Source organism: Haliaeetus albicilla, chromosome Z, assembly GCF_947461875.1.
Source record: "Haliaeetus albicilla chromosome Z, bHalAlb1.1, whole genome shotgun sequence".
Classification (NCBI taxonomy): Eukaryota; Metazoa; Chordata; class Aves; order Accipitriformes; family Accipitridae; genus Haliaeetus; species Haliaeetus albicilla.
The window spans coordinates 11,546,145-11,570,807 of record NC_091516.1 but is presented as its reverse complement, the minus strand read 5'-3'; the positions used below and the strand labels follow the sequence as shown (position 1 = coordinate 11,570,807).

The window sequence follows — 24,663 nt, the reverse complement described above, 5'->3', positions numbered from 1 at the left end:
TAGTGGAAACACAGTATGAAGCTGGGAGCAAGTAATACAAGGGTTCAGCTGGAAACCAATAAAGTCTGTGCTGCTACTTCCCCCTGCCCAAAAAGGGGGGGTGGGAGGGTGGCGCGCGCAGATATCAAAATGAAAAAGCCCACACAACCACAGCCTGGGTATCTCATCTTGCACTGCCTCTGTCCACTGTTCTCCTTCAGCATCAGCACCTTTTCAAATTGCTGCTTCTTCCTTCTTTCTTTGTAAAAATAACTATTACAAATATTACAAATACCCCAACATGTGCTAAAGAAAATTTGAACTCGAGAAAAGCAAACAGCATCTCCACATGAACTTTGAATGCCAGGACACTTGTAACTACATTCTATGAGGAACTTATTCAAAGAGCAGTTATTTCCCATTATAGCTGGAGCACAAGTGTTTTATAAACTCTCACTGGGAGATAATGACTGGGAAAATCACTGTTGGATTTAGATCCTAAATCTGTATTTGCCAAAGTACAGAGGACACACCGGAGGCCTTTCTAATGCAGGTACTACATGGGTTATTTTTCTTTCTTGGTGTAAGAAAACGCATCTTCCTCTGTAAAACAGAATAAACATTTTACCTTCTACATATTCCATGACCATGCATAAATGACGTCTTGTTTCAAATGAGCAATACATGCTGACGACAAATGGATTTTCTGCAAATGTCAGGATATCACGTTCGACAAAGGCCTGTTGGATCTGGTTTCGGAGGATGAGATTCTGCTTATTAATTTTCTTCATGGCAAATCTTTGTCTGGTTTCTTTGTGTCTCACAAAATAAACCGCACTGAGGAAGTTCAAGTGGGAGAGAAAAAAGTCTGAGTAACTATTAAAAAGGTATTTTAAAATACTCTTTTTACAAATTAATATATTTTTTAAAAACTGCATATGTATTATATAAAATACTTGGGTTTAAAGTAGTTAGCCTGCCTTTCACATTAGAGGATGGCTACAAACCTCATTTTGTTTCATAACCAGGATGAGTCTCAGTCAACACAAATTAGTACACAAACTTAAAACAGCTCCCCCACCCCCCAAAGCAAACAACAGATACAGCAAATGCTGACCCGCCTCCCTGCCCCCCAGACATAGCAAATACTCTCAGCTCAGGCAGATTTGGGGCGTTTCCATCAACAAAGGATAATACACAAAATCCAGCTATGGCACAGTGTTATAAATCATTCCGACAAATGCTTATTCTGAAAGTGTGCTGTCAGATAATTATGACTCAGACTTTATCCAAGGGATTTAAAAACATGTCACAGGTTTCTCACGAAGGTTGCTCTGAAGTTGCTTGATGGGTTGGCTCTCTCATTGCCAGGTGCAAAATTTTCTGTTCTAGTTCAGTCCCTGACATCAGCATTGATTCATATCAGGGGTATGATCAACAGTAGGTAATCCAAAACAAAGATCACTGCATTATCTGCATGGTAACATGGGATTAAGATATACTTTGACATGCAGAATTTCCACTGGGATACTGGGTATAAAATATCCTGTAAGCTTGGTTAGATAAGGTCAAAGCAGTGAGGGAAGCAAAGTGAAAGAAAACCTCACGTGGACAAGCCTTCTTTCTTTCAAGGCTCAGGAGAAGGAATCACCCTGCTGTGAAACACTGACACAGGACATTACTGCTGCATTTTTCAATATCCCTCAAGGCAAATCCTGAAAACATTTGCCTTCCTTGAAATCTACTTTGTAGCATTTAACGCTTATAGCATCTCCAGTATATAATTACCACAGTAGTGAGTGTTGGAAAGGGCTAAAAGAAGAAAATAGGGGGAGGGGAAAATGGGCCACAATTATGTGGTTTTTAAATTCAATTTGTTGTTCCCATGAGGTCCAATTATCAGCATACAATTATTTATTTAAACACAAAAAGCAGTCCTTGCCTTACTATTTCTGTGCAAATCTTCCCACAGCTACCAAAGTTACAGGCACTGAAAAAAATGAACATGTTTCGGCTTTCCTTTGTGGAGGAAAACTTTTTCTAGACAAGAAAGTTTCTCTTACTGATTCTAAAAGCTTTCATTAATCCCTTGTTCTTGCCTTAGTGCAGGGCATGTAAAAGATGTTATATTACACCATTATGAAAGCAGGGGAAAACCACCTTGGGCAAAACCCAAGACAAACCCCACCCTTCGTGCCTCCTACTAAGTCTCACTCTCTTCTGCCCCTCCCAAGCTGGAATAAAGACAGAGTTAGTCAGCTCCAGTACTCCTCTCTGGTGGCTTCATGCCTTTTGTCCTCCTGCACCTCTTCCTACTGCTCCCCTCATGCTCACTTCTCTCTCCACCCCTTCATTACAACCATTTTCCTTTGTTTTTCTTTCCCTTACATTCTGGTTTTCCTCTCTCTTTTTTTGCTATCTCCTGTTAGTCAGTCTTAGCTTCTTAATTTCCTGTAATTTCATCTTTTCCCTATTTCAGTCCCTTTGTGCACTCTTGGCACCTAGAAAAGCGAGCCCTTCGGGTGCCTGAAGCTGCAATCCTTAAAAAAAAAAAAAAAAAAGAAAAAATTTTAAAAAATTGTATGAATGAACTGAGGATTGCCTGAGGACTTGGCATGCAGATCTTTCTCAGAGCTTTAATTTGGACAGTGTGCCAAGGTGAACGCTTGAAAGACAGATAGTAACCAGAGCGTATTATTACAGCACATTAATAAATCCCCTCTACAGATCATGTGGATCTGTAGGGTCATAACTACCATATTTAAAGATGAAGAACCAGTAAGTTCTAAAGACTATATAGTCCAGTAAATATCCGGGACATGGTGGCTATGTTTCCTCAGCTGTCTAAACTGCATTCTCCAGTCTTACAGTCACAGGCAGGTAATTGTATAACTTTCCACTAGCATTCAGTTATCTACAACTCCTTAGAAAAAAAGCTGTTTAGTTCAAGTGTACCAGACTCAGGAGACAACTGCAACGCAATTGCCTCTCTCACCTTTCCACACATATACACTGTTTATGCTATATAAAGTGCTTTTAAATGATCTTCAACACATAAAAATGTCTAACATCACTCATTCATATCCTCTGATCACAGTAACCCCAGCAAACAGCATTTATGCTTTACAAAGAAAACTATGCCCTAGCCAGCAGCATGTTATTCCTACAGAAGACCTCCTGTCTTCCTCCAGGATGCTCCCGGTTCACAGCAGTGATGACATTTCCACAGCCTACCAGTACACTAAACTAAGTACACTGCAACAGCTGTGCCCAGGACTGCCTGTGACACTGGTGTTCTCAGCTCCCACAGTTCAACAGGGAGTATTAGAATTCGCTCAAATGTCAATAAAATGATAAATAGAAAATTACATCTTCCCAAAGAGAAACAGTTAAATAAAGATGTATAAATTGCCTGGACATTAAAAAAAAAAAAAAAAAAGGAAAAAATAAACAGGAAATCTTCCACGGTTTTGCACATAAATGGGGCTTCAATTTAATCTAACTGGAAAGCTTGGGTACACATCTGCTGAGACACAACTGCAAACTTTGAGGCAAAATGATGGGAACAGCCACAGTAAATTCTAGCACATAACAACTTTGTCTTGGGTAATTTTGAACCCTGATTTGCCACCCTCGAGCTACGCTTCTGTTATTGTATAACAACTTATCACGTAGATTGTGATGGCCTTCTAGTTTCCATTCACTCTCCTCAAAGCTGTCATCTTGCTACATTCTCCTAATCCTGGCACTGAACTTGCACCTTGTTTTCTCTCCCCACAGGCCCACCTTCCCTTCTCTATTCTTTATTTTTCAGAATGCTACAGCTGGAGCACTTAGATGGAAGTTTATCTTTGTTTTGTATGTGCTTTTAAGAGAGAGCACAGTATGTCACTCCTGGTTTCTTGGCCTTGACTACTAAATGCTGCTTATGATTTTCAGATTTTCAGTAAATTTGAGGATTCCTTTAACACAAAAGCAATGTATTAAGAACATCCAGACCATCCGATTGCCCTGTTGATCTGTTCAATGACAGTGGTATGCCCTATTCTGCCTGCAAAGCCATAATCAGAGTAGCATTGTTGCAGCCTCCTATGGTTTCAAATGAAGAATTTGCTTTCCTACTTCCCACCTTTGTGTTTTCGTAACATGGCAACAAGAGATTTCCAAAACATCCTCTGATTTCACTGTATGGATCTCAACAGGTACACAAGTGCTCTGTATTTTATTGATGCTGCATTTCAACATAGCAAGAAAAGTTTACTTTTCAAGAGAAGTAAGAAAATTCATGAACTTTGGCATTGCCCCGAACATTACCTTACTCCACTTCCAACACAAATCTCAGCTTGAAAAAGTATCTCTAAAATACCTTTACCTAGGCACAAATATAAAACACTCTGCACGTGTGCTAAGGTGACCAAAAAATGCTGAAATATTTAACTGGGTTCCTGAATTGCTCCTACCTAAATATTATGCAGTCTATCCCTCCAATCTTACAACCAACATTCCTGTTTTTTCTCTAAATTACTTAAAGGCTTCAGGCCTAGTTTACAGCTCTTCAGTAACTTCAACTTTTAGAGCCATTTTAAAATCTAGTCTACATTCAGTGCTTGAGGCTAATGTAGCTGTGTTACTTGCTTTGACCCGATTCTCTAATTTGTCAAAGGACCTTGAACTCCTTGTGGAAACACAGGTACTGTACTTTCTGCTTAAAATTTACAGCTGCTCACTAGGAGCTATGTTTCATTTTCACAAGCAATTTCCTGAGAAAAGAATGCTAAATTCTCTGCTACCCTGGAATTATGTCTGGTGTTGCCTCCAGTGAAGAGGAGCTACTTGTGAGGCTGTAATTCATGTTACAGCAAAACGGTTAAGTGTACAGATAGTTATTTAAGATGGAATTTACAAGCAGCACTGTACCACCTCCTAGCTAGGCAATGCCCATGACCAGGTCAGATTTATTTGGGGGCGGGGGGAAATACTGCCTAAAGCACTACAGCACTCCTAACACGAGCATCCAGTGTGGTGTGAGTCTTCTGAGCCCTGCGACAACACGCACAGCCTCCTCTCAGCAATATTTCAGATTTATCCTAGTCTGCATAGAAGCAAATGAGAAGCTGGTCATCTGAAGAAAACAACACAATAGCTGTGATCCTTCTCTCACAGCTGCTACTAGTCCTAGTTGTTCCAGTAAGTCACAAATTTTGACTAATAAAACCTCCTCTGCATACCTAACAGTAGCAGTGCCTTCTATTTTTATGGCAACTAGTAAACACTGATGCAAAATGATGAAGCTACTGTCCAGATTTCCTATGGGTAAAGTGTTCTGTATTTGCAAAAGAAACACTTGAGAAATTGAGCTCCTCACCAGTTTGTAGCATGCCACACATTCAGGAAGGACAGAATTCAAGACCTTCAACATGGTAACAACCTTTGTCTACCACTGAGATGATTGCATTAGCTGCCAATATTAGATCCCCACACATATATTAGCTACAGAAGAAAGATAAGGCACTCGGCCTGTGCTGTACTGGGAAGGGAGGCTCACTCGAGGGCAATGAAGTTCATGAGTTCAAAGTTCATCATTTTGAGTAAGTCCACAATGAATGATGAATATAAAATCCCTAGCATAGAAATTGCCAGCCTCTACTTTCTAAATTGTTCTTTAAAGCTATGGGCTTCAAGGAATCAAAGCCTCTTATTCTGCATAGACCAGTGACCCACAGGGCTAAACAGAAAAGAAGGAAAGGAATACAGCTTATTAGCCCTGTAGTCCTGTCCTGGTTTAACCCCAGCAACTAAGTACCATGTAGCCACTCGCTCACTTCCCCTCCCCGCCAACCCTCAGTGTGATGGGGGAGACACTTGGTGGAAAAAAAAAAGTAAAACTTGTGGGTTGAGATAAGAACAGCTTAAGAGGACAGAAAGGAAGAAAATAATAATAATAATAATAATAGGAAGAAGAAAGAAGAAGAAGAAGAAAGAAGAAGAGGAATAGGATTGGAATATACAAAACAAGGGATGCACAATGCAATTGCTCGCCACTCGCTGACCGATGCCCAGTTAGTTCACCAGCAGCAACCCCCCCCAGGCCAACTCCCCCCAGTTCATATACTGGACATGATGTCACATGGCATGGAATACCCCTTTGGGCAGTTTGGGTCAGCTGCCCTGGCTGTGTCCCCTCCCAACTTCTTGTGCCTCTCCAGCCTTCTTGCTGGCTGGGCACAAGCAGCTGAAAAATCCTTGACTTTAGACTAAATATTACTTAGAAACAACTGAAAACATCAGTGTGTTATCAACATTTTTCTCACACTAAATCCAAAACACAACACTATACTAGCTACTAGAAAGAAAATTAACTCTATCCCAGGTGAAGCCAGGACAAGTCCATTCAGAGCTGGTGCTACTGAAGTGAACCTACAAAGCCACACTTCCCCCTAACCCCTTCCACTTCTGAACTGGTGGCTACCAGGCTGATGATTAACCTGACTGACTGCAGCTGGGTGACTTTCTTAGTCCCATTTCCAATGCAGCTACACAGGAGCAAGTACTGTCAAACAAGTGGAGAAGGGACAGGAGTGAGTACTCACAGGTTAGGGGCAGCAGCTGCTCAAGCCAACACTGCCTCAGAATTTTTAAATTTATCAAGCAACACTGTTAGCCAGTATGTCATGTACGTATTGACATTACCATCTTTGTAGAAGTAAAAGTATTCCAGTCTGGCACAAAAGTGGTACTGTGTATTTGCTTTAACCAGATACAGTTATACATTAGTGAAGAGCAGCTGAATGAACATCACTTGCTTCCCTGAAATCAAATGTAATCTTTATTTTGCTGAGCTGGTTCAGGAAACCAGGCTGATGCCAACTTAAAGAGATGGACTATTAGCACCGGCTACCTCTTGCAAGCTGGAATATGGAAAAAATGTTGCTGTGATTGCAGTGTAAGTTTAAAATTTGGGAAGTATGAAAAGAAAAGTTTTGGCTGGCTGAAAAAAGTCAGATAGACAGCTTGTTGAAACCATTAATGACTTGGCCAGCATCCTACATCTTTACTGATTCACAGTTTGTTTAACTTCTTGTATATTCCTACCCATTCCCGAAAGCCTGATACACCTCATCTACTATACAGTCATTTAATTGCACTACAAATGAGTTTACCGAATCAATTAAAAGCAGAGAATTGCTAAGATATTTATTCAAACCTTCACAAACCCAATAGTTTATATTTAAACTCATCAAGTTTAACATATCTGACAAATCTCTGCTACAACATGCCAAGACCAACAATTACCCTGTCAAACACTCAAAACTTTCCATTTCACTAATGAAGGCAAAACCACCACAGCAAAATCAAAGACAGCAGAATGTTTTTTTTTTTAAATTGGTTCAGAATTAAACCCTCCATTATAGCTCAAAATAAATAAAGTATTACAATAGCATACAGAATCTTTAATAAGTCAGAGCACAAAATATGCCCACTGACATATTTTTGAGAATAAATCAATGAAGCATAGGCAGAATTCACACATATTTAGGTTATTTCAAAAAATTAATGGCCTGGAAAAACATGGAAGGGGGGAAAAAAAAATCCTTGTAGCATAACAATAACAACCTTTATTTCAGCTGTTTATACTTGTAAATAAACTGCAATAAATGCCTATGGAGAAGTTTATTGCCTTGTATTCACAGATGGAGCAGGTATTATTGCTTTATTACACTCTATTTTATAAATGAGTTAAAGAGCATTTAGGCTATTGTGATGTGTTCCCCTTTAAACTTGACCGTAACTTTTGAGTAAATTAACCACTGAACATATTGGTGCCAACAGAAAAAACCACTTAATGGAAGATCAAAACATGGTCTGTCAATATTACAGTCCCACCCATCTGACATATCACAGCAGAGATCTTCAAGCACACAGATAGTTTTGAAAAAGTGGTATCCTAGAGAATTTAGGAGCACAAGCCTCCTCAACTTACAGTAGTTGGGTGGGAAGTGACTAGATGCTAAAATAACTTTTAAAAGTGAGTACTTTTAAAAGTTTGTCTCACCGTTCACTGTGTTACTTTCCCTCTACATTAATTAGTAAGGGGCTGTACCTTTGTTTTCTTTCTTGTTCTTGATTTTTTTCTAATAAGTAACCATTTAAAAACAAAAATCCAAACCAACAAAATCTACTTTTTAATTGTTTGCTTAAGGATGGAAGTAACAGCACTCTACTAAACTGATGAGATTTTCAGTTTCCACTTCTAATACTACCACAGTATAACCTGCCAGCCTACCCGTTTTAAAATTTGCTAAAGACAACGATTCATGCAGAATCCAGATATGCTCCAAGCTGTTCACCCTCTATCAGCTCCCCTTTTCCTCACAAATTTATCAGGGTCTCATCCAATTTTTACAACATTGATATTGCCAATTTAGCATATTACTGGCATGAAAAAGGTTTCATAAGTATTGATTTTCCCTACCACAAACATGAGGAAAAAAAAAATCCTACATGCCTACATTGTATGTGTCATAGAAAGCCAGGGCTTTTCATCCTTTCTTTTCCAGCTTTTCAGATCCTTACTTGTCTCTGATTTCAAATGGACAGTTGTCTCCAGTCTGTATTTCTTAATGGCTCATCAAGGCTCCTTCTGACTCTAACACCTATGAGGCAAGATCCACAGGTCTACCAAACCTCTGACTTCAGGTGGCCGGCCTCACGATGCTGGTTACAGCATGCCCTTCTGCAGCTGCTCCCTCCTCTCCCCATCCCTCAGCATCCTAAAACTGCTGGGAAGGTGGGCAGGTCTAGTGACTCAGACACCCTTTTCTCCAACGGGGACCCACCCCACATGGTTCTTCTTATCCTCCTCCAGCAAGACAAAGAGGAAATTGGGTAGGAGATGAAAGCTGGAATGAAAGGGACTAAGCATCTGCCAAAAGAAGGAGAAAGGGATGGAGCCAGGGAGGGGTGCAGCAGCTATTGCTAACTGCTGGAAAAAGGCTTTTGAAGTCATGGGGTAATTGGGAGAAACTGGCATATGGTAAGTAAAGAGTTTGCCTAAGGAGAAATTCTGAGAAAATGAATTGTGCAGAGGTTGACTAGTGAGACACTGTATTTGGATATTCACATAACTTTAATGCAAATTATGCTATTTCCTTCAGGCTTTTTGCTGAGCTATGTAAGCAGGTCTGGACACAAGTAATAGCCTCCACACAAGCTGTCATGACCAACCGTACTAAATGCCTCCTGTCTCAGAGCTCAGGGTTACCTTTAACTAAATATGATCAGAGAGTATTACTGTACCCATCAGCCTCAGGACATTAAAACAGCATGCAAAACTCCAGTGGGCACATTGCAGGTGCTTTCTCTTCTATGTCCAAGTTCTCTTCAAAGAGTGCTCAGCCCTATCAGATCACTGCTGCTGCCTACCTCAAGCAGAGGTAGTGCAAGGTAGAGCCATTCTAATGGGGTCTGTGCTGGAGAACAGTACAGCCCTCTCCACTGCTGGGCTGTGACATGGTCTCATTTGGCGATGGGCTCCTCACCCCAAGACGGAACCCCCCCTTTTTTGAACCAATACATCCCTCCTGGTCCTGCAGGTTACACAGACCAACAGTTCCTATCTTGGTACTTTTCACTGCAGAGGACAAGGAACCAGTCAAGGGTCTAATAGACAGTATCTGATCAGAAAAGTTGACTGAAAACACACTTCTGCCTGCTGATAGACACAATCCCTGCATGGTACTTCCAGAAAACTTTTTTGTGTTCATTTAAGGCCCAGGCTAATACAGTTTTCTCTTGATCTTCTAGAACATCTCCAGATGACTCACATACTACTGGGCAGTAAGGTGTGCACTTTCCAAGCACCCAGAAACTAACCACGTAACAGCAATTCCTTAAAAGCTAACTGGTTAAAATTTGAGGATACAAGAGTGTCCACAGAGAAGCAACAAAACAGTGCTGCCCTACTTAAGGATATTTGTTTCTACTTTACCAATATTTTTAGGTCAAGTAAGCACTCATTTTTAACAATCTGTCTCCCTACAGATGCAGTTTTATACTGTTTCACATCTGCATAAACACAGGCTGTTTCCAGTATTATAAATCATAGAATCATAGAATCATTTAGGTTGGAAAAGTCCTTCCAAGATCGAGTTCAACCATCAACCATGCCCACTAAGCTAGGTGGCTTTAAGTGTGCTTTTTGATTTATTCAGATTTCATATTTGGCATTACATTTACTTCTGAAAAAATCTTTGTGATGTAATATTCAGTATTTTAATTTACTGCAGCACACAATAATTCATTATTGCCTAGCAGGCTTTCCAAAAAGCTTTTCATGTGAGCTTCAAATATTAGCAACAAAACAGGAAAGCAGAATGAAAAAAACAGCAGTGCAAACAAACTCCCTTACATAAATATCCCTGCAATAAGAAATAATGGGAAGTTAAGCAAAAATAAAATGCAAAAGAGCTGGTGGACTCACAGATTACTCACCCATAAGCTCCATTACTAATCAGTTTAATTGTTTCAAAATCACTTTCCCGAGGTTTCCTCTGCAGCTTCAGTGAGGTATTAGAGTTCTTCAGATTAAAAGAGGAAAAAGAACACAGTTAATGCAGTACTTTTTTCAAAATCAGGGAAAAATAAAAAACAAAAAAACCTCAACTATCACCAGGCTGTCACACCCTGATGAACCAGCTAAAAGCTCTGACCAGTTAGCCACCCAGCTAGCACAGAAAGGGACCAAAGGGACTCCTGAAGCAAAGCTGCTTTTTCATCAAAATGGTATCTGTTACACTGCAGCTATCTGTCCGCTTATCTACATGCACAGGTTACAGCAGACAGGCACAAAGGCTTCTTGGTAAAGGAGTTACCGGCAATTCCTATCCAGAGTTACGGACTTCCGTGAATCCCACCAGGCACTTGTTAGCCACTGCTTTCCCATTTTAGTAAATCTGACTCTGGTAGTACAGCTTGGTAGTAACATAATGTAGATGAGCTCTCGTTCACGCAAATAAACTTCTACACATTTTGAATTAACGTTAGGATAGACTGTGATATAACTTTGCATAGACTGAAGAGATACACAAAATGAAAGAGAAAAATATGAAAGACAAAAATGCAGTAATTCTACCTTTACAGAGGTCACTTTCACCTACTTGTATGCCAGAACATTTTCAAAATGGAGTTGTCCCAAGTACTGTACAACCTTTTTTCTAGCTTTAATTTTTAATCAATCCTGAAGATTTAAGTGCAAATTAGAATTGGGGGGATAATGAGGGCATGGGACTCCAAATTTAGTATTCCAAACCCGCAATATCCTTTTCAAGATGTTTTCCCAACCACCAAGAAGTTCTATGATCTCTATCCAGGCAGTTTGGTAATAGTTAAGGTTGAAAGTAGACCTGGCTGGAACATTTTCAATTAAATGCTGGCTAAAGAAAATCCAGTGCAAGAAGGTTAGTGAATATGTTAATATAATGAACTACAAAGGAGCAGATAGAGATGATTTACTAAACTTTTTAGCCCACTTCCCTGCCAGTGTAGGATTCTTCCTAACTGCATATTTATGATGATTTTGAATGGTCCCGTACTTTAAAGTTGTGCTTCCTGTCACTTTCCATGTGTGTTTATTCCACAGCTACACTTTGAGAAAATGTTTCCGAATATTCACCCTGTATTTTTTCTTTCTGATTTAATTTCATCACCTCCCTACTTATGTTGCTTTATTATAACCGCATTATCCTTCCTGTATTTCTTCAACATTTGCACAACACAAATAAGTTTACAATTAAAATTTCTTAGCTATTGCTAAGCCAGTTTGCACTTCAGATTCTCCTAAGCACTTCAGCACTTTAAGTCTTCTAGTTATTCTTTCTGACTTTTTTTCCAATTTGTCAGTATCCTTGTACTAAATACTGCTCAGGTCTAATAAGAGTATTTTAAATGCAGATGAACGAAAGCAGCAGAATAAGAAACACCCTTTATTTCACAACTCTGGAAGCCCTTGTATGTGGCATTTTGCCAGAAAGTCAGAAATTATCTCAAGATAATATGACACATACCAGAGGATGATGTCTTTTCTGTAGCATGAGAACTATTCAACAGATACCCCATACCTGTATTTTAAACTCTAACATTTGTAAATACCTGTAAAGTACCACTGAATTATCTATGCATCCCCCAAAATTGCACTTGCTTCTTCTATCCACTTGCACTGAAAATCGACACTAAATTGTTAGAACTCCATCTACTCTTGTTGACTGAAATCCCAAGGTATAAGAACCAACTTCTAAAAATAAGACTTTAAATTGAGAGCATTTAAGCCCACAATATTCAGCCCAACCAACTCCTCCAACTTGTGTTTTCTTTTGCCAACCTGAACAAGCATGACAAAATGCCAGATGTACTGTAACATACCTATTATTGTAGACAAATATTTTTTGAACAAAGATTCAGAAAAACAATGCATAATCTTCCAGATTGCAAACTAACTTTCTGAATCCAAGCTATTTGCTAACTTGCTCATTTCTTCCTTGTCTCTTCACTGTATCTGTTCAGGATTCTCTCAATTTGATCATTAGCTGCCTCTGTAAATGGACTGTTTTAAAATCTGTTTAAAAGACTTTATTTTTATGAAGTGGTTTAAAAGTCCTTCTAAAAGAAAAGGAAATACATTAATTAAACAGAAATAAAGGAAGCAGTGGTGGATTTTGTGGTAAAACACTTGCCACATGGTGAACACTAACTTTGTGGAAGCCAAAGACACTGCAACATCTAGGAAAATATGTAGAAAGTTTTGTTCTAGTATTGTTTGTAAGCCTTCTGTCTGCTGAGCACCATGGCATTACTCAGAGAATTAACCACTGTCCTAGTCAATCTGTTTACACATACCAGGAGAAAATAAAACGGGACAGGGGCAGGGGGGACAACACATTTATTTTTCCTTGCAAAAAATCAGCAAAAGCAGCAACATAACAGGACAACTTACATTTATTGATTCATCCACTTCCAGAGTTTCTGCTGTCCCACTGTCACAGTCAGCTAGCTGAGCTATTTCTGGAAACAAAGATTAGAAACTTCATTTTAAACTGTAGCAAATACAAAACTAAATTAAGCACAGAAAACCTCAGAAGTGACACTTTTCTGGAATACTTAATAAACACACTGTCCTATTTGTAGTACTTGCCAACTAACTTCTAGGGCATCTCCAAGCATATATAAAAAAAATCCCACCTGGAAATTGAAGACCTGGCTATTCAACACCTATGTAATCTTCCACTAAAGAATTCAAACAGCCACAAAGCAGTGAAGAGCGATACTGTTATCACTGCTGAGACATGGGAATTCTGAGATACATGTGATCTCAGCATTAAGGGAAAGACAGCACTAATCTGCTAAAACTCCTGAGGATCTCAGCCGTTCAGGGTTAATAGTAGGCCCCATCCTTGTTGGGCTCCTTCACAGTTAAAGCAAAAAGCTTCTAGTTTAGACAGAAATGGACTCCAAATGGTTTGCATCTTCTACACAGAAATGCTGACATGCCTAACAGAATAAGCTAAATGCCATTTTCTTGGAAGCTTACCACTTATGGGGTCACTAATACAGACAACTTCTCTGGGAAACTAAGATTTTGGGAGTCTACAACTTGACCTGGTTGTCCCTGCCAGAGTCAACCTATGCTGCAGAGCTCCTAAGCCTATACTGTTGTTCAGAGGCCCAGTAACTAAGAATTCATCTGGGTAATAAAAGCTAAACAGGACAACCGGTAGCTAAAAGACCCTGGGAAGCTTAGTATTACTTTAATCATGTACATAGTTAATTATATACTCCACATAGCCAAAGATGCACATTTTATCCTAATTGTGTGCTGGGGATCAGAGATAAGATCAGTTGAAATTTGTGAGGTGCATTTTTATCTCAGGACTGTTAACTGAATTTATGAATATGAAAAATAATTCAATATCCACACAGAATATCTAAACTGGATTTTTCTATATAATAGTGACTATTACAAGGGAAATTCTGCACAACACTTACTGTAATCATTAAGAGCAAATTAACCACAAAGATAATTTTCTGTTGGAACTTTTAGCTAAAGATTCAAGGAGTAACTCTCATGTTATCACTATCCAAAACACATTGTTTGTAAAATACAAGAATCAGAAGTAATGAAAATGTCACTTCAAAAACCAAACAGATCTTTAAAGTGTTAGAGAAGCTAAAAACATTCCAAAAATTCTGAACATGAAGTCAAGAAACAGTGAAAAATATCTCCACTGAGCACAAACAAGTCTTTAAAAACCAAACCAAAACACCTAAGCTAAATTGATAGGCCAAACTCAAAACTGGAGTGGATTTCCCTGGCAAAAGTCACATTTCTGTGAAAGTGGGGTTTTTTTATAATAGAAGTGCTGATGAAACCTTTACTGTACAGGTGAGAATGAAGCAAGTTAGAATAATGTACTTTAACAGCTTTCTCAACTGAAATTATTCATAAATAGCAAATTAAAATGAGCCATTTTTAAAAAGAACTTTTGCAAAATAACCATTATCTGAAAAATACGTATTATTTGCAAGCAGTAGGTAATAACGGAATGGAGTCAACAGTCAGCTTTTGAAATGGGGAGCTATGGAACCATTTTGCAATGCCTGAAGAGATTTTTAAAACTCATCTAAATACCATTAAACATCTGCCCTTTTTCTTTCATTGATTTAAACCATTTCTGAAGACTCATGATTCAAAAAGGTAAAGATGGTAATTTAAAAACCACGGGGAAAAATTTCTCCCCGGGGAACACTTCAGAAATGCAGCCACCAGTCTCTGCTAAGTGATGAATCTATTGTGGTATTGCTTACAGTACAGTATAAATTTATCTAGCATTATCTCCAAGTAATGCATGCATCATTTCACTTGAAGAGAGGACACTACAGCTATGTCAGCAAACAAAGGAGGTAAGTAGAGACAGGTCTAAAGAACTAGGTTGCTTTTCTCTGCAGAAGTAGTAAAATCCTTTGCATGAACATTTATGAACATTACAGACATAATTTAACAGCTTAGTTGAAAATACAATTCTGTGTTTCAGGACAAGTGGTGTTATCGAGGTGGGTTCTGTTTGTTTGTTTTGAAAGATTTGGTTCTTATGCTATTTAAAAGTTTAAATATTTTCTATGTTTGCATACAAGGAATTTAAAGCTCTCAGGAAGATGACCTTCACATTTTTTAAATTTTTTTTAAAAATAGCAATGAATACAGTGTTTCCAAATAATTGTCTTTGTAAACGATTAATTCCAGGGCATAAACCCATAGTGTCATTCTTTATTTTTGCTTAGGAAATGTTCTTGTATATAGGGTCACCAATTTAAAACCAAAACCAAATCATTTAAGAAGTCATTGCACAGTGATTTATATTGCTTATAAATATCACTTTTTGTAGGGAGGCAGGAAAGCATTAAGACAAATCAGATGGCCTGAATTATTTTACCACAAATCTACATACACATTAACCATTAAAATGCTATATAAAATAATTCACTCGCCCAAATCTCCATTTGAACCAAAGATCAGTAATCTATACATCTTTCACCCCTCAGTATTTACTGACAAACCACATAGCCCATTTTTCCCTCAGAAAAAAACATTTCAATTATCCTGAAATGCTTCAAAGTTTATGTTGTATTCATTAATATTCAATTTACGAAATGTAATTATGTGTCCTAGATGAAGTACACTCACATAATATAAATACTTAGTCTGAGAAAATAGTATCCCTTATTTGTAAATAGCCTGTGTCTCTAAATACCTCTCACAATAAATGTTTTAAAAAAATAATATCCAAAGCTATTATTAAACCTAGGTAGCGTCAGATTCTTGACTCATGCTGAGGAACACTTCTATCGAAGTGGCCAGAGAGAGTCTATCAGTAAGATACGGTTCAAGTGGCAGAACCAGGGTCAATACTACTAAACCCTCAACCCACACTCCAAATTAAACCTTGCATACTTGATCAGTGAAGAATTCATGAACTGTCAGTCTAGGCGAGACCAACAGCTCTCCAAATCCAGCAGACACCTCTTTATCTTGCAGAGAATTAAGCTACTTCTTGATCTTTTCCAGTACCACATGGGTAACAATATTTATGTATATTTTCCCAATTTGTCTGGCATACTTGCTGCACTCCAAATCCAAGCAAAAAGCATCAAAGCTGCTTTAATCTATATCTCAGATAAAAATAATACTAAATTTGGAGGAGGAAGTTCTTCTGTGAAGATAGGAAGCAGACTAATAAAAGGCTTGACTTTCTTTAAATCTGTTAATATAACATGAATATCATCTATAACAATATCCAATCTAACTGAATTAGATCTAACCAAAATCCTGAAAACATCTGGCAGTGCTGAACTTCATAAGCTGCTGAAGTTGAACAAAAAAGAGTTTTCTTTTAACACACAATATACTACTCCTTTGATTTAAGGAAATGTGATCTTGAATCACGAGAACTGGTAAAAAGAAAGTTTATCATAGATTTTTTGCAATTATTTTGTGTTACCAAGTCCTCTCCTAGACACACCCCTTGTCCTAGGTCATAACACAGAAGACAAGCTAAATGCCACTAGCTAGACTCATTTTCCATGATGACACTTCTGCCAGTTTCTTCCAAATTGCAGGACTAGCACTGAACACAATGAACCAATTTCCATCTATGACCAGTGACAGAACCTGATCTCAGGATGGAAGAGAAGATGGTCTGGTTAGGAGACAGAAGTAATCTTAGTCTTCTCAACACTGTCCTCAAAAGAAGAATCAGGCACACAAAAATTCCACAATGACAATACCTCCATTGGAACCCAAGTTGTTCCTCCAAAAGCCCTCAACATGGACACATGAACTACACGGAAAAACAAATCTTTGCAGTTTTAATAGGAATGGGTGATACTCTTCTCAGGGACTCCAAGATGTGGGAGCCTGGGGGCACTGAAGGGCAAATAACAGCTCAGCCCAGTTTCATTTTATACCTACGGTTGGATAACAGTCGCCATTAAATTATACCAGTAAATTTCAGCTAGAGCTGAAATAAGTCGCATTGCCAAGCTGGAAGATGATGATGAATATCATTGACACTGTCTATTTGTGAATGATATTCACAACAGAAAAATCTCAGATGACCTTTCTAATGCCGTTGAGCTTGTGAGTACTCTGAGGGTTACTGAATGTTTGTGCTACCATCTTTACTTTGACCCTTTTCAGGTATGTACAGATTATCAGAATGATTAAACACATTGAGAAGGAAGAATTTAGGAGCCTATAGCTAGACCAGGAGATGCACTTACCTTCCAGAGGATCTTTATTTAAGCCCAGCTGGCTAATAATATATCGAGGGATGTCTGTTTTAATGCCTTGCCCCTCTTTAGCATGGCCTTCAGCTGCTTCCAAAAGATAGTAGAACTCTTCAGGATCAAATTCCTAGAAGAAGAATAATCACCATCATTTTCTCTGTACAAACTGAAGTCTTAAAGCCTAACATAAAAACTTTCTTTGCTTCTTCTATTGCAAATATTTGACATCTTCCTTATTAAAAACAATACCTCTTTATTCTATTACTAGTAGTCTATTACTCTGTTATGATCCTTATACAATGTAACATGCTGTAAGCAATGAAATTTCATACCATTATTTCAGAGCACTACTTTATAAGAATAGTAAGTTCTTCACCCTTAAAAATTCCCATAATATTCAGGGTGAAATGACATAACCAGCAGTGAAAAGATTTCACATACAGAAGACTATCTCCCTGCAGCTGCTTGCATATAAAAATCCACTACTGAAATAAAGAAATCATGTAAATATATTGCTCTCCACTTTTACTTCTAAATGAAATTTTGAAGTATTTTTAATCAATATATATGCACTATGTTTTATGGAAAACACATTAAATAAATCACTAACTTCAGAACAAAGCCAAAATTGTAAGTTGATGAAAACAATATTTGAACTTCACCAATCCAATTGTTCCAGCTCTAGAAATGAAACATCCTCCTTTGGGAACCAACTATATTACAGCTATCATTTATGCCACGCCTAAAAGGCAAGCCTCAAAGAGGAACAAAAAAATAGAAACTTGTAACCCTGCTTATCCCCCAAGTCCCTTGGAAATACATTTCTTTTACTACATTCATAGATGATAAAAATAGGGAAGTATTGAAAGGAACAAGGAAGTTTATTAAGAGGTTTGTTTTTTTTAAATAGACTTTATCTACTGGCATGAATTCATACCAAAACATCTCTCACATAGCCATTACGTTCTTCAAGATGTTCATGCCAACCATAGATCACAACAGGTGCAATGCTTGTGAGAGTGAGAGCCAGTCAATCATGAAACATTGATGTAACAAATCAGATTTTTTTGCTGAGGTAAGTCAGTTCTGTCAAAAATATCTGTGGAAGCCAGGCAGGCTGCTGACCTAGTTAGCTTCCCTGCTGGTCATTTTGTGGGCTGCCATAACCCCATGGGGCTTTAGTCTGCATGCTGGGTCACAAGGCTTCTGTCCCAGCTCCTCAGGCTACCCAGGACTTGGAAACAAAACATCCCAACCTGGAACATAGCTTGAGAAATCAGGTATCATGTTTCATCTTGGAAGCTTCCAAACTGCTGCAGCTACCAGGAGTTGCAGTGCATCTGAAATGAACTGTCCGGCATTTTCAGTCTTGTGGAAACAGTTTTTCATTTGTCATGAAACAATTTTCATCATCTTCAGCCTACTTCGAAGTAAACTCATGAACTGCCTAAACTCTCTTATTTAGCTCAAAGTCTCACAATGGTGCTAAACTGCCTAAAAATCTGAATAAAGTAACTAAGCATTACATGCTGTTTTAGCCTTACTCTCCTCATCTGACAGGCTGTATCCAGCTGTATCTCTTATATGTTACTCCCTGGCACTGAAGAACGTACCAACATGATGATGCACACCAAGATTTCCTATCTACCTTCATCATGAAAACATCATCATCTCCTTACCTGCTGCAGTGACAGACACACAGCTTCTCCACCTGCTAGTAATTCAAGGTAATTTCAAAACAGATACTTTTAATCATATGAATGTGTGTGTGCATATATATATCTCTAAATATACACACATATGCATATATATATATACACATGCATGAATAATTAGAAGCAACAAATTTATTTTCTGATATTTACTTCCAACTCATTTGTTCATGTTTCATTTTCCATGTACAAATGGAGTAAAATCTTTCAGTATTTGGCAGTAGCTCTTGGCACACATGAAACTGCAAAAGCTTTATTCATATGATTATAAAGTGAATAAAAAAAAGAATTCATGTACCACGAACACCTGAGCCAAGATCACCATCAGAAAACTGACAGCATTACTGCATGGTATCTGAAACTTCTCATGACAAAATTGCTGGATTTATTTCCTACAATGCTATGTACTTTCTTACAGAGGCTGAAGTTTTCCATACCTCGTATCTATTTCAGACAGACATTCCAAAATATCAGCCAATATTACTCTAAAGTTGCCAGAGGGACACTATGGAAAAACAATATTGTTTCTGTAAGATTACATTATTCCAGTGATGTTTATGGAGTAGGCTTAACACCTCCTTTCATGAGAAATGTATTGTTTTGTGACAGTATGCATAAATTTGTTCAAGCTACCTGCTACAGAAACATACTGTGCAGAGTTGTTACATTCCAGCTTAAATCTTCCGTAGATCCCATCTGAAGTAAGAACACTAAGGAAGCTGTGCTGGTTTTCTCTGCAATTGCTGCTCTGAAACTCTGAACTAAGAGATACAGTCATCTCCTGGCCTTGCAACATGGTCCTTCCACTCGCATTGGCAGACCCAGCAAAAGGAGGGATACAGCACGCACAACAACTCTGCTTGAAGCGTGATAAGGAAAGCAAGTAGCCTAGAATAAAATACTAAGGGCAGAAACTGGGAGCTAAGTGAATGGAGATTTGGATAAGCTAGCTATAAAACTTGGCATTTTGGGAGAATGAACTAACGGGCAAATAGGTCACCAGGAGAGAACTTGAATTAAAAACCTAAAAGACAATGATGATACTGGGGGCAGGGGAAGGTGGCAGAGAGCCAGCAAGCATGGAAGGGAAGGATAAAGCATCATAAAGAAGCCTTGGTCTATCAGGCCACAGGATGTATTTAAGGGTATTTTTAGTTGTGTGATGATAGAGAAGGACGCAGACCAGAGGGAAAACAAGACTTTGTACAAGAAATTGAGCAAAGAGGTGGAGAAAGGTTATGTGAACCCTGGGAATGGAGCAGGTAAGGTGACACTAGATACAGAATGAGCATTTCGGGGTTCAGGGCGACTGAGTAACACAAGTTTGGATTCAATGGCACAGGCAGGACATGCTAAGGCGTCCTCTTATGTAAAGCCTGCCCTTTTTTTTTTTTTTAAACATCTCTTTCATGCTGATTCAGAGCACATACCTTATTTTAGATTCCTTCTGAACTGCAAATCATGAACAAACTGCAACTGGGAACACTGAAACATGGTGTTTCCAAAACAAAACACAGGCAGCTTTCAAAATGCCATGGCTGAATGAGCCAGGTTGTGGATTAACTGTGCCACAGATGAAGAGACACAGCACAGAGCCAAAATGAGGTTGGAAAGACTTACTAGCTCAGATTCAGTGCCATGCAAATGCAGTTATGACACTTTAAGGCATAACTTGAGTCTAGCAGCAGGTTAGTGACTCCCACACAAGCCTTGCCAGCCTCATATAGCTGTATGCAGCATCCACGCTGTGATCCCGGTATTGGCAAGCAGAGTGGCTCAACAAAGTCAACTCGGGCTGCCTGCCAGGCCCGTTGGGACTCAGGCTGGCTCTTACATAGTATTTGGGTGTCTACGCTGTCCTCCTGAGTACACTGTGTTCTGCAAGGGTTTATTAGTTCCACTGAACAACTGAAGCACATTGGCACTGTGCAGAGGAGGAACTTCCTGCACCTGAGCCATCCCAGCTCCCACAGCATGGGCCGGCAAAGCAGAAACACACCCACATGGCCTCACACAAGCTAGCCCAGTCGGGCAACATCAGTACTATGCTCATGCATAAATAAGTTAACTCTTCTGCTCCTTCTGGTCCCCAGTATACTTCCCAACTATCTGTATATCCAGATACCTTAATCCCTCTTGCTGCTGTTCCCCCCAGATCAGGTACTGCAAAGCTGACTGCAAGCTGCTTATAGCTCTGGCAGCTGTTGAGTGAAATGAAATTATTAAACTTGTAAAAAGAAGAAGAACAACAACAGGAGAACCACCAAACAATTATGATTCTGGAACAGTCTTCCCAAGGAGTAGCAAAGTCTAACAAAACAACAGAAAAACCCAATTGGTTTGGAACTGGAGCTTCCTCCATTGATGAAAAGGATTCTGTAACATAGTATTTGCAATAGCAGGGAACCAAACACAACTGCAGGAGGTCCCTGCCAGTCCCATATTCCTGAAATAAAAGCAGAAAGGATCCCACCAACAATGAAGCCCTGCCCTACTGTTTGACATGTTTCAAAAAACGATTGTAAAGGGCCTTGAATACTAAGCCAGAAACCTTCATACACTAACAAGAGAAAAACCTACTTATAGTAAGCACGGTCTTACCAGGCATTCCAATAAACGAGCAGGACGAGCAATAACTATCAGGATTTTTCGAACAAGTTGCTTAATAAATGCCATTTCTCCACTCTCTGATCGCTCTTGAGCCTAAGAGATAAAAATAAAGCGATAATAAAACAAACCGCAGTCGATGCACTACTCAGGAAAGCATCTCTGATATCTGGGACACCTTTGAGTGTTTGAAGCATCTACTTGAGACCAACAGCACATCAATTTCAAGATGCCAGCAGAAATAACAAGGATTTGAGCAACGCTGCAATTTCAAATTGAAGTAATCCCATTTATACAATTCTAACACTGTAACAACAAAATAAAAGTGCCTACAATAAACATAAACCTACTTTCTACTTTTTTTTTCCTCAACTTACACAGTATTATTACCATCAGTTTTGCAAAAGGGACTACATCTCAATACAACATTCACCTCTCTACACATACAGTTGTGTCTCAATTTGTTAATTTTAGGATTAAATGAAAACTGACCTACAGAATATTAATAAACATAAGCAACATCCATGCCAAATAATACTGATTTCTTATGGTCACGTGTCATACTAAAATGACAATGACATATACATATATATATATATATATATAAAACTATACTTGCAGAGAGGTTTCATATAAAGGTACATGTAGAAAGGAAGACAATGAAAAATTGAGTTCTACAAAAGATTACAACAAAGGGCGGAAAATGCTATAAAAGAAAACATACGGAAAAAGTACTTCCAGAAGGTTTGATACCATTTGCACAATGGGCTGAACTGCATTTCAAATTTCTTCCAAATATTCCCCTCTAATAACAAATTATATAATTTAAGGATTATAATGAATGCAAAGAAACTATATAATTCTCCTTCTGATTAAAATATACTAAAAGCCCTCCACTCAAATATCAAAGCATTTCTTTGTTCTGAATAGTAGAAACCACAGACTTAAGTTTTTCATAATCTCTTGCTTATTCAAAACCACAACAAGATTTAAGAAACTAACATTTAAGAAGTTATTAGTATGGACAAATAAGTACTTTTCAAATAATAGATTTCTTATATTTTGGGAAGTTAAAAAACATATGAAAATATAAAGCTACATATTGCTCTTAATATAAGCACTGACATTTTAAGAAACACCAAATATCTGAGAAGAATTAATCTGTAAAGTTTAAAGAAGGAAAATAGAAAAAGGTACGAATACCATCTAGCGCTCTGCAACAGGTTTCGAAAGAACCTTAACTGGACACAAGCATTTGTGTTATGTACACTATCAACCAAGTCCAAAGAAAACTCTTTTGCAAGCAAAACACCTGCCTATTTTAATCACCAGCAAAATTTAAAGCACCTTTGTACAATTTTGTGAACACTCAGGTGTGTATGTGAACAACCAACTCAATATATGTTACGTTTAGGAGGGATGAAGCAGGAAAGCACTCAGGTCCACTTGACCTTGACCTTAGAATTACAAAAATGTTGGTTGAACCAAACTGCTCAAACCTCAAGGGAGTCTACCCCTAGTTATGCAAAGTAATCGCAACATGCCAAGTAGCGGTAGGAGATGCAGCTTTCTACTGAACGTCGCAGCTGGGAAATGACAACAAATTAATTACATGAATGCAAAGCACAACTGAGTGCCCATAATCAAGTTGTATGAAGAGAAAGTTTTCTTACTGTCATATTATGCTATTAACAGGTATTATGCACTTGACTCAAAAGTTAAGTCTGAATATTTTAAGGTATTATGTTTTTGCAGAACAGAAAATTTTTACATGACAAAGAATTAGCATCATAGAACATGACAAAAAGACTGATTTGGTGCTTTTTTAATAATGCACTGCTTTATATGCAGATTGGAGAATACCTTGCTAGAGTGGGGTTTTTTAGTGGGTTTCAGGGAGGATGTTAGGTGAATGGGTGAACATGTACTCTAAACTTTACTTATTGTGTAGCAATTTTAAGAGATACATTGCTCACAGTGATTAACAATGTTAACAGTGGTTCAGTGAATCTTAGCTTAGACATGTTTTCTTGTATTTTGACATTATCACTACCATAACATAATTCATAGTCCATTATCTCCAGTCAACTGGCCAATTCTGCCTGCACTGTGACATCATAAAAATGCAAGTATTTCACAAGAAGGTCACTAGTTCAAACTTTTTTTGACTAGTAAGCAAGCTCTATATATTTTCCCTGTTTAAAAAACAGGGTTTCAATAATGCAGAAATAAATCACTGATGTCTTAAGCTTTGCATTGCTTTATGATGAGAAAAAGTTCAGAATACAGTAATTGCAGAAAACCTATTTAAGGAACAGAAGTTAACAAAAAAGCAGCATGGGGAAAAAAAACCCCAAACCAACCAACCAAAACCTTTAGCAACTGCTCCTGCATTCAAAAGAAAGCAGAAAAAAGGACATAAATTAATACAGGCATAGTATCTTAACATCTCAGTTGGAAAATTTCAGGTCAATATCAAATCTGCTTGTCTATCACATTAACTTTGGCTCATAATGTGCTATCAAATCCCACACAAACAAATGAGTACATTACATGCTGTACTCATTTTTAAAATGATGAACTCATAAACTGCAGTGACTTATGTCATAGCACATTTATTTTGTCAAGTTCCAAGTTCTTCTTAATTCATTTAGCTGATTATTCCATGAAAGTTTCAACACTTTTAGAAATGACATTATTTCTGTTAATAAACAATTTAATTATGAAAATATTATAAATATTTAAATAATTAAATAACCTCTAGCTAATGGAAAGCTAAGGGTTGCTGTCTGCTTTCTCAACACAGTAGGCAATTAGTAGGATTGATAAAGTGCAAAGTGTGTTATGTTTCCTCATTTATCCATAGTAAATGGAATAGCAAGCCTCCTCATTCAGGGCTTATGCGCAAACTTCTGTAAGCAATTTATAACTTGCACTGCATGACAAAATGCTGTCGTTTCTGAAATCTTTACAACCCATCTATTCCAGACTAGTACACCAGAATGTCCTATAGTCTTTGTAGTGGTCATAA

At 38.1% G+C, this 24,663-nt stretch overlaps 1 protein-coding gene across 11 annotated transcripts in view; it reads right to left on the bottom strand.

Annotated features, from left to right (window-relative positions):
• MAST4 (microtubule associated serine/threonine kinase family member 4) overlaps positions 1 to 24,663 on the bottom strand; it is a 307,197-nt gene that overhangs the window by 29,477 nt on the left and 253,057 nt on the right. For all 11 annotated transcript variants that reach the window (XM_069776435.1, XM_069776436.1, XM_069776437.1 and 8 more), the window contains 5 exons: positions 21,627 to 21,728; positions 17,308 to 17,440; positions 12,968 to 13,035; positions 10,471 to 10,556; positions 608 to 816 (listed from right to left, as the gene is read on the bottom strand). In XM_069776435.1, the coding sequence (XP_069632536.1) occupies positions 608 to 816; positions 10,471 to 10,556; positions 12,968 to 13,035; positions 17,308 to 17,440; positions 21,627 to 21,728 (598 nt within the window). The remainder of the gene's footprint in view (positions 1 to 607; positions 817 to 10,470; positions 10,557 to 12,967; positions 13,036 to 17,307; positions 17,441 to 21,626; positions 21,729 to 24,663) is intronic.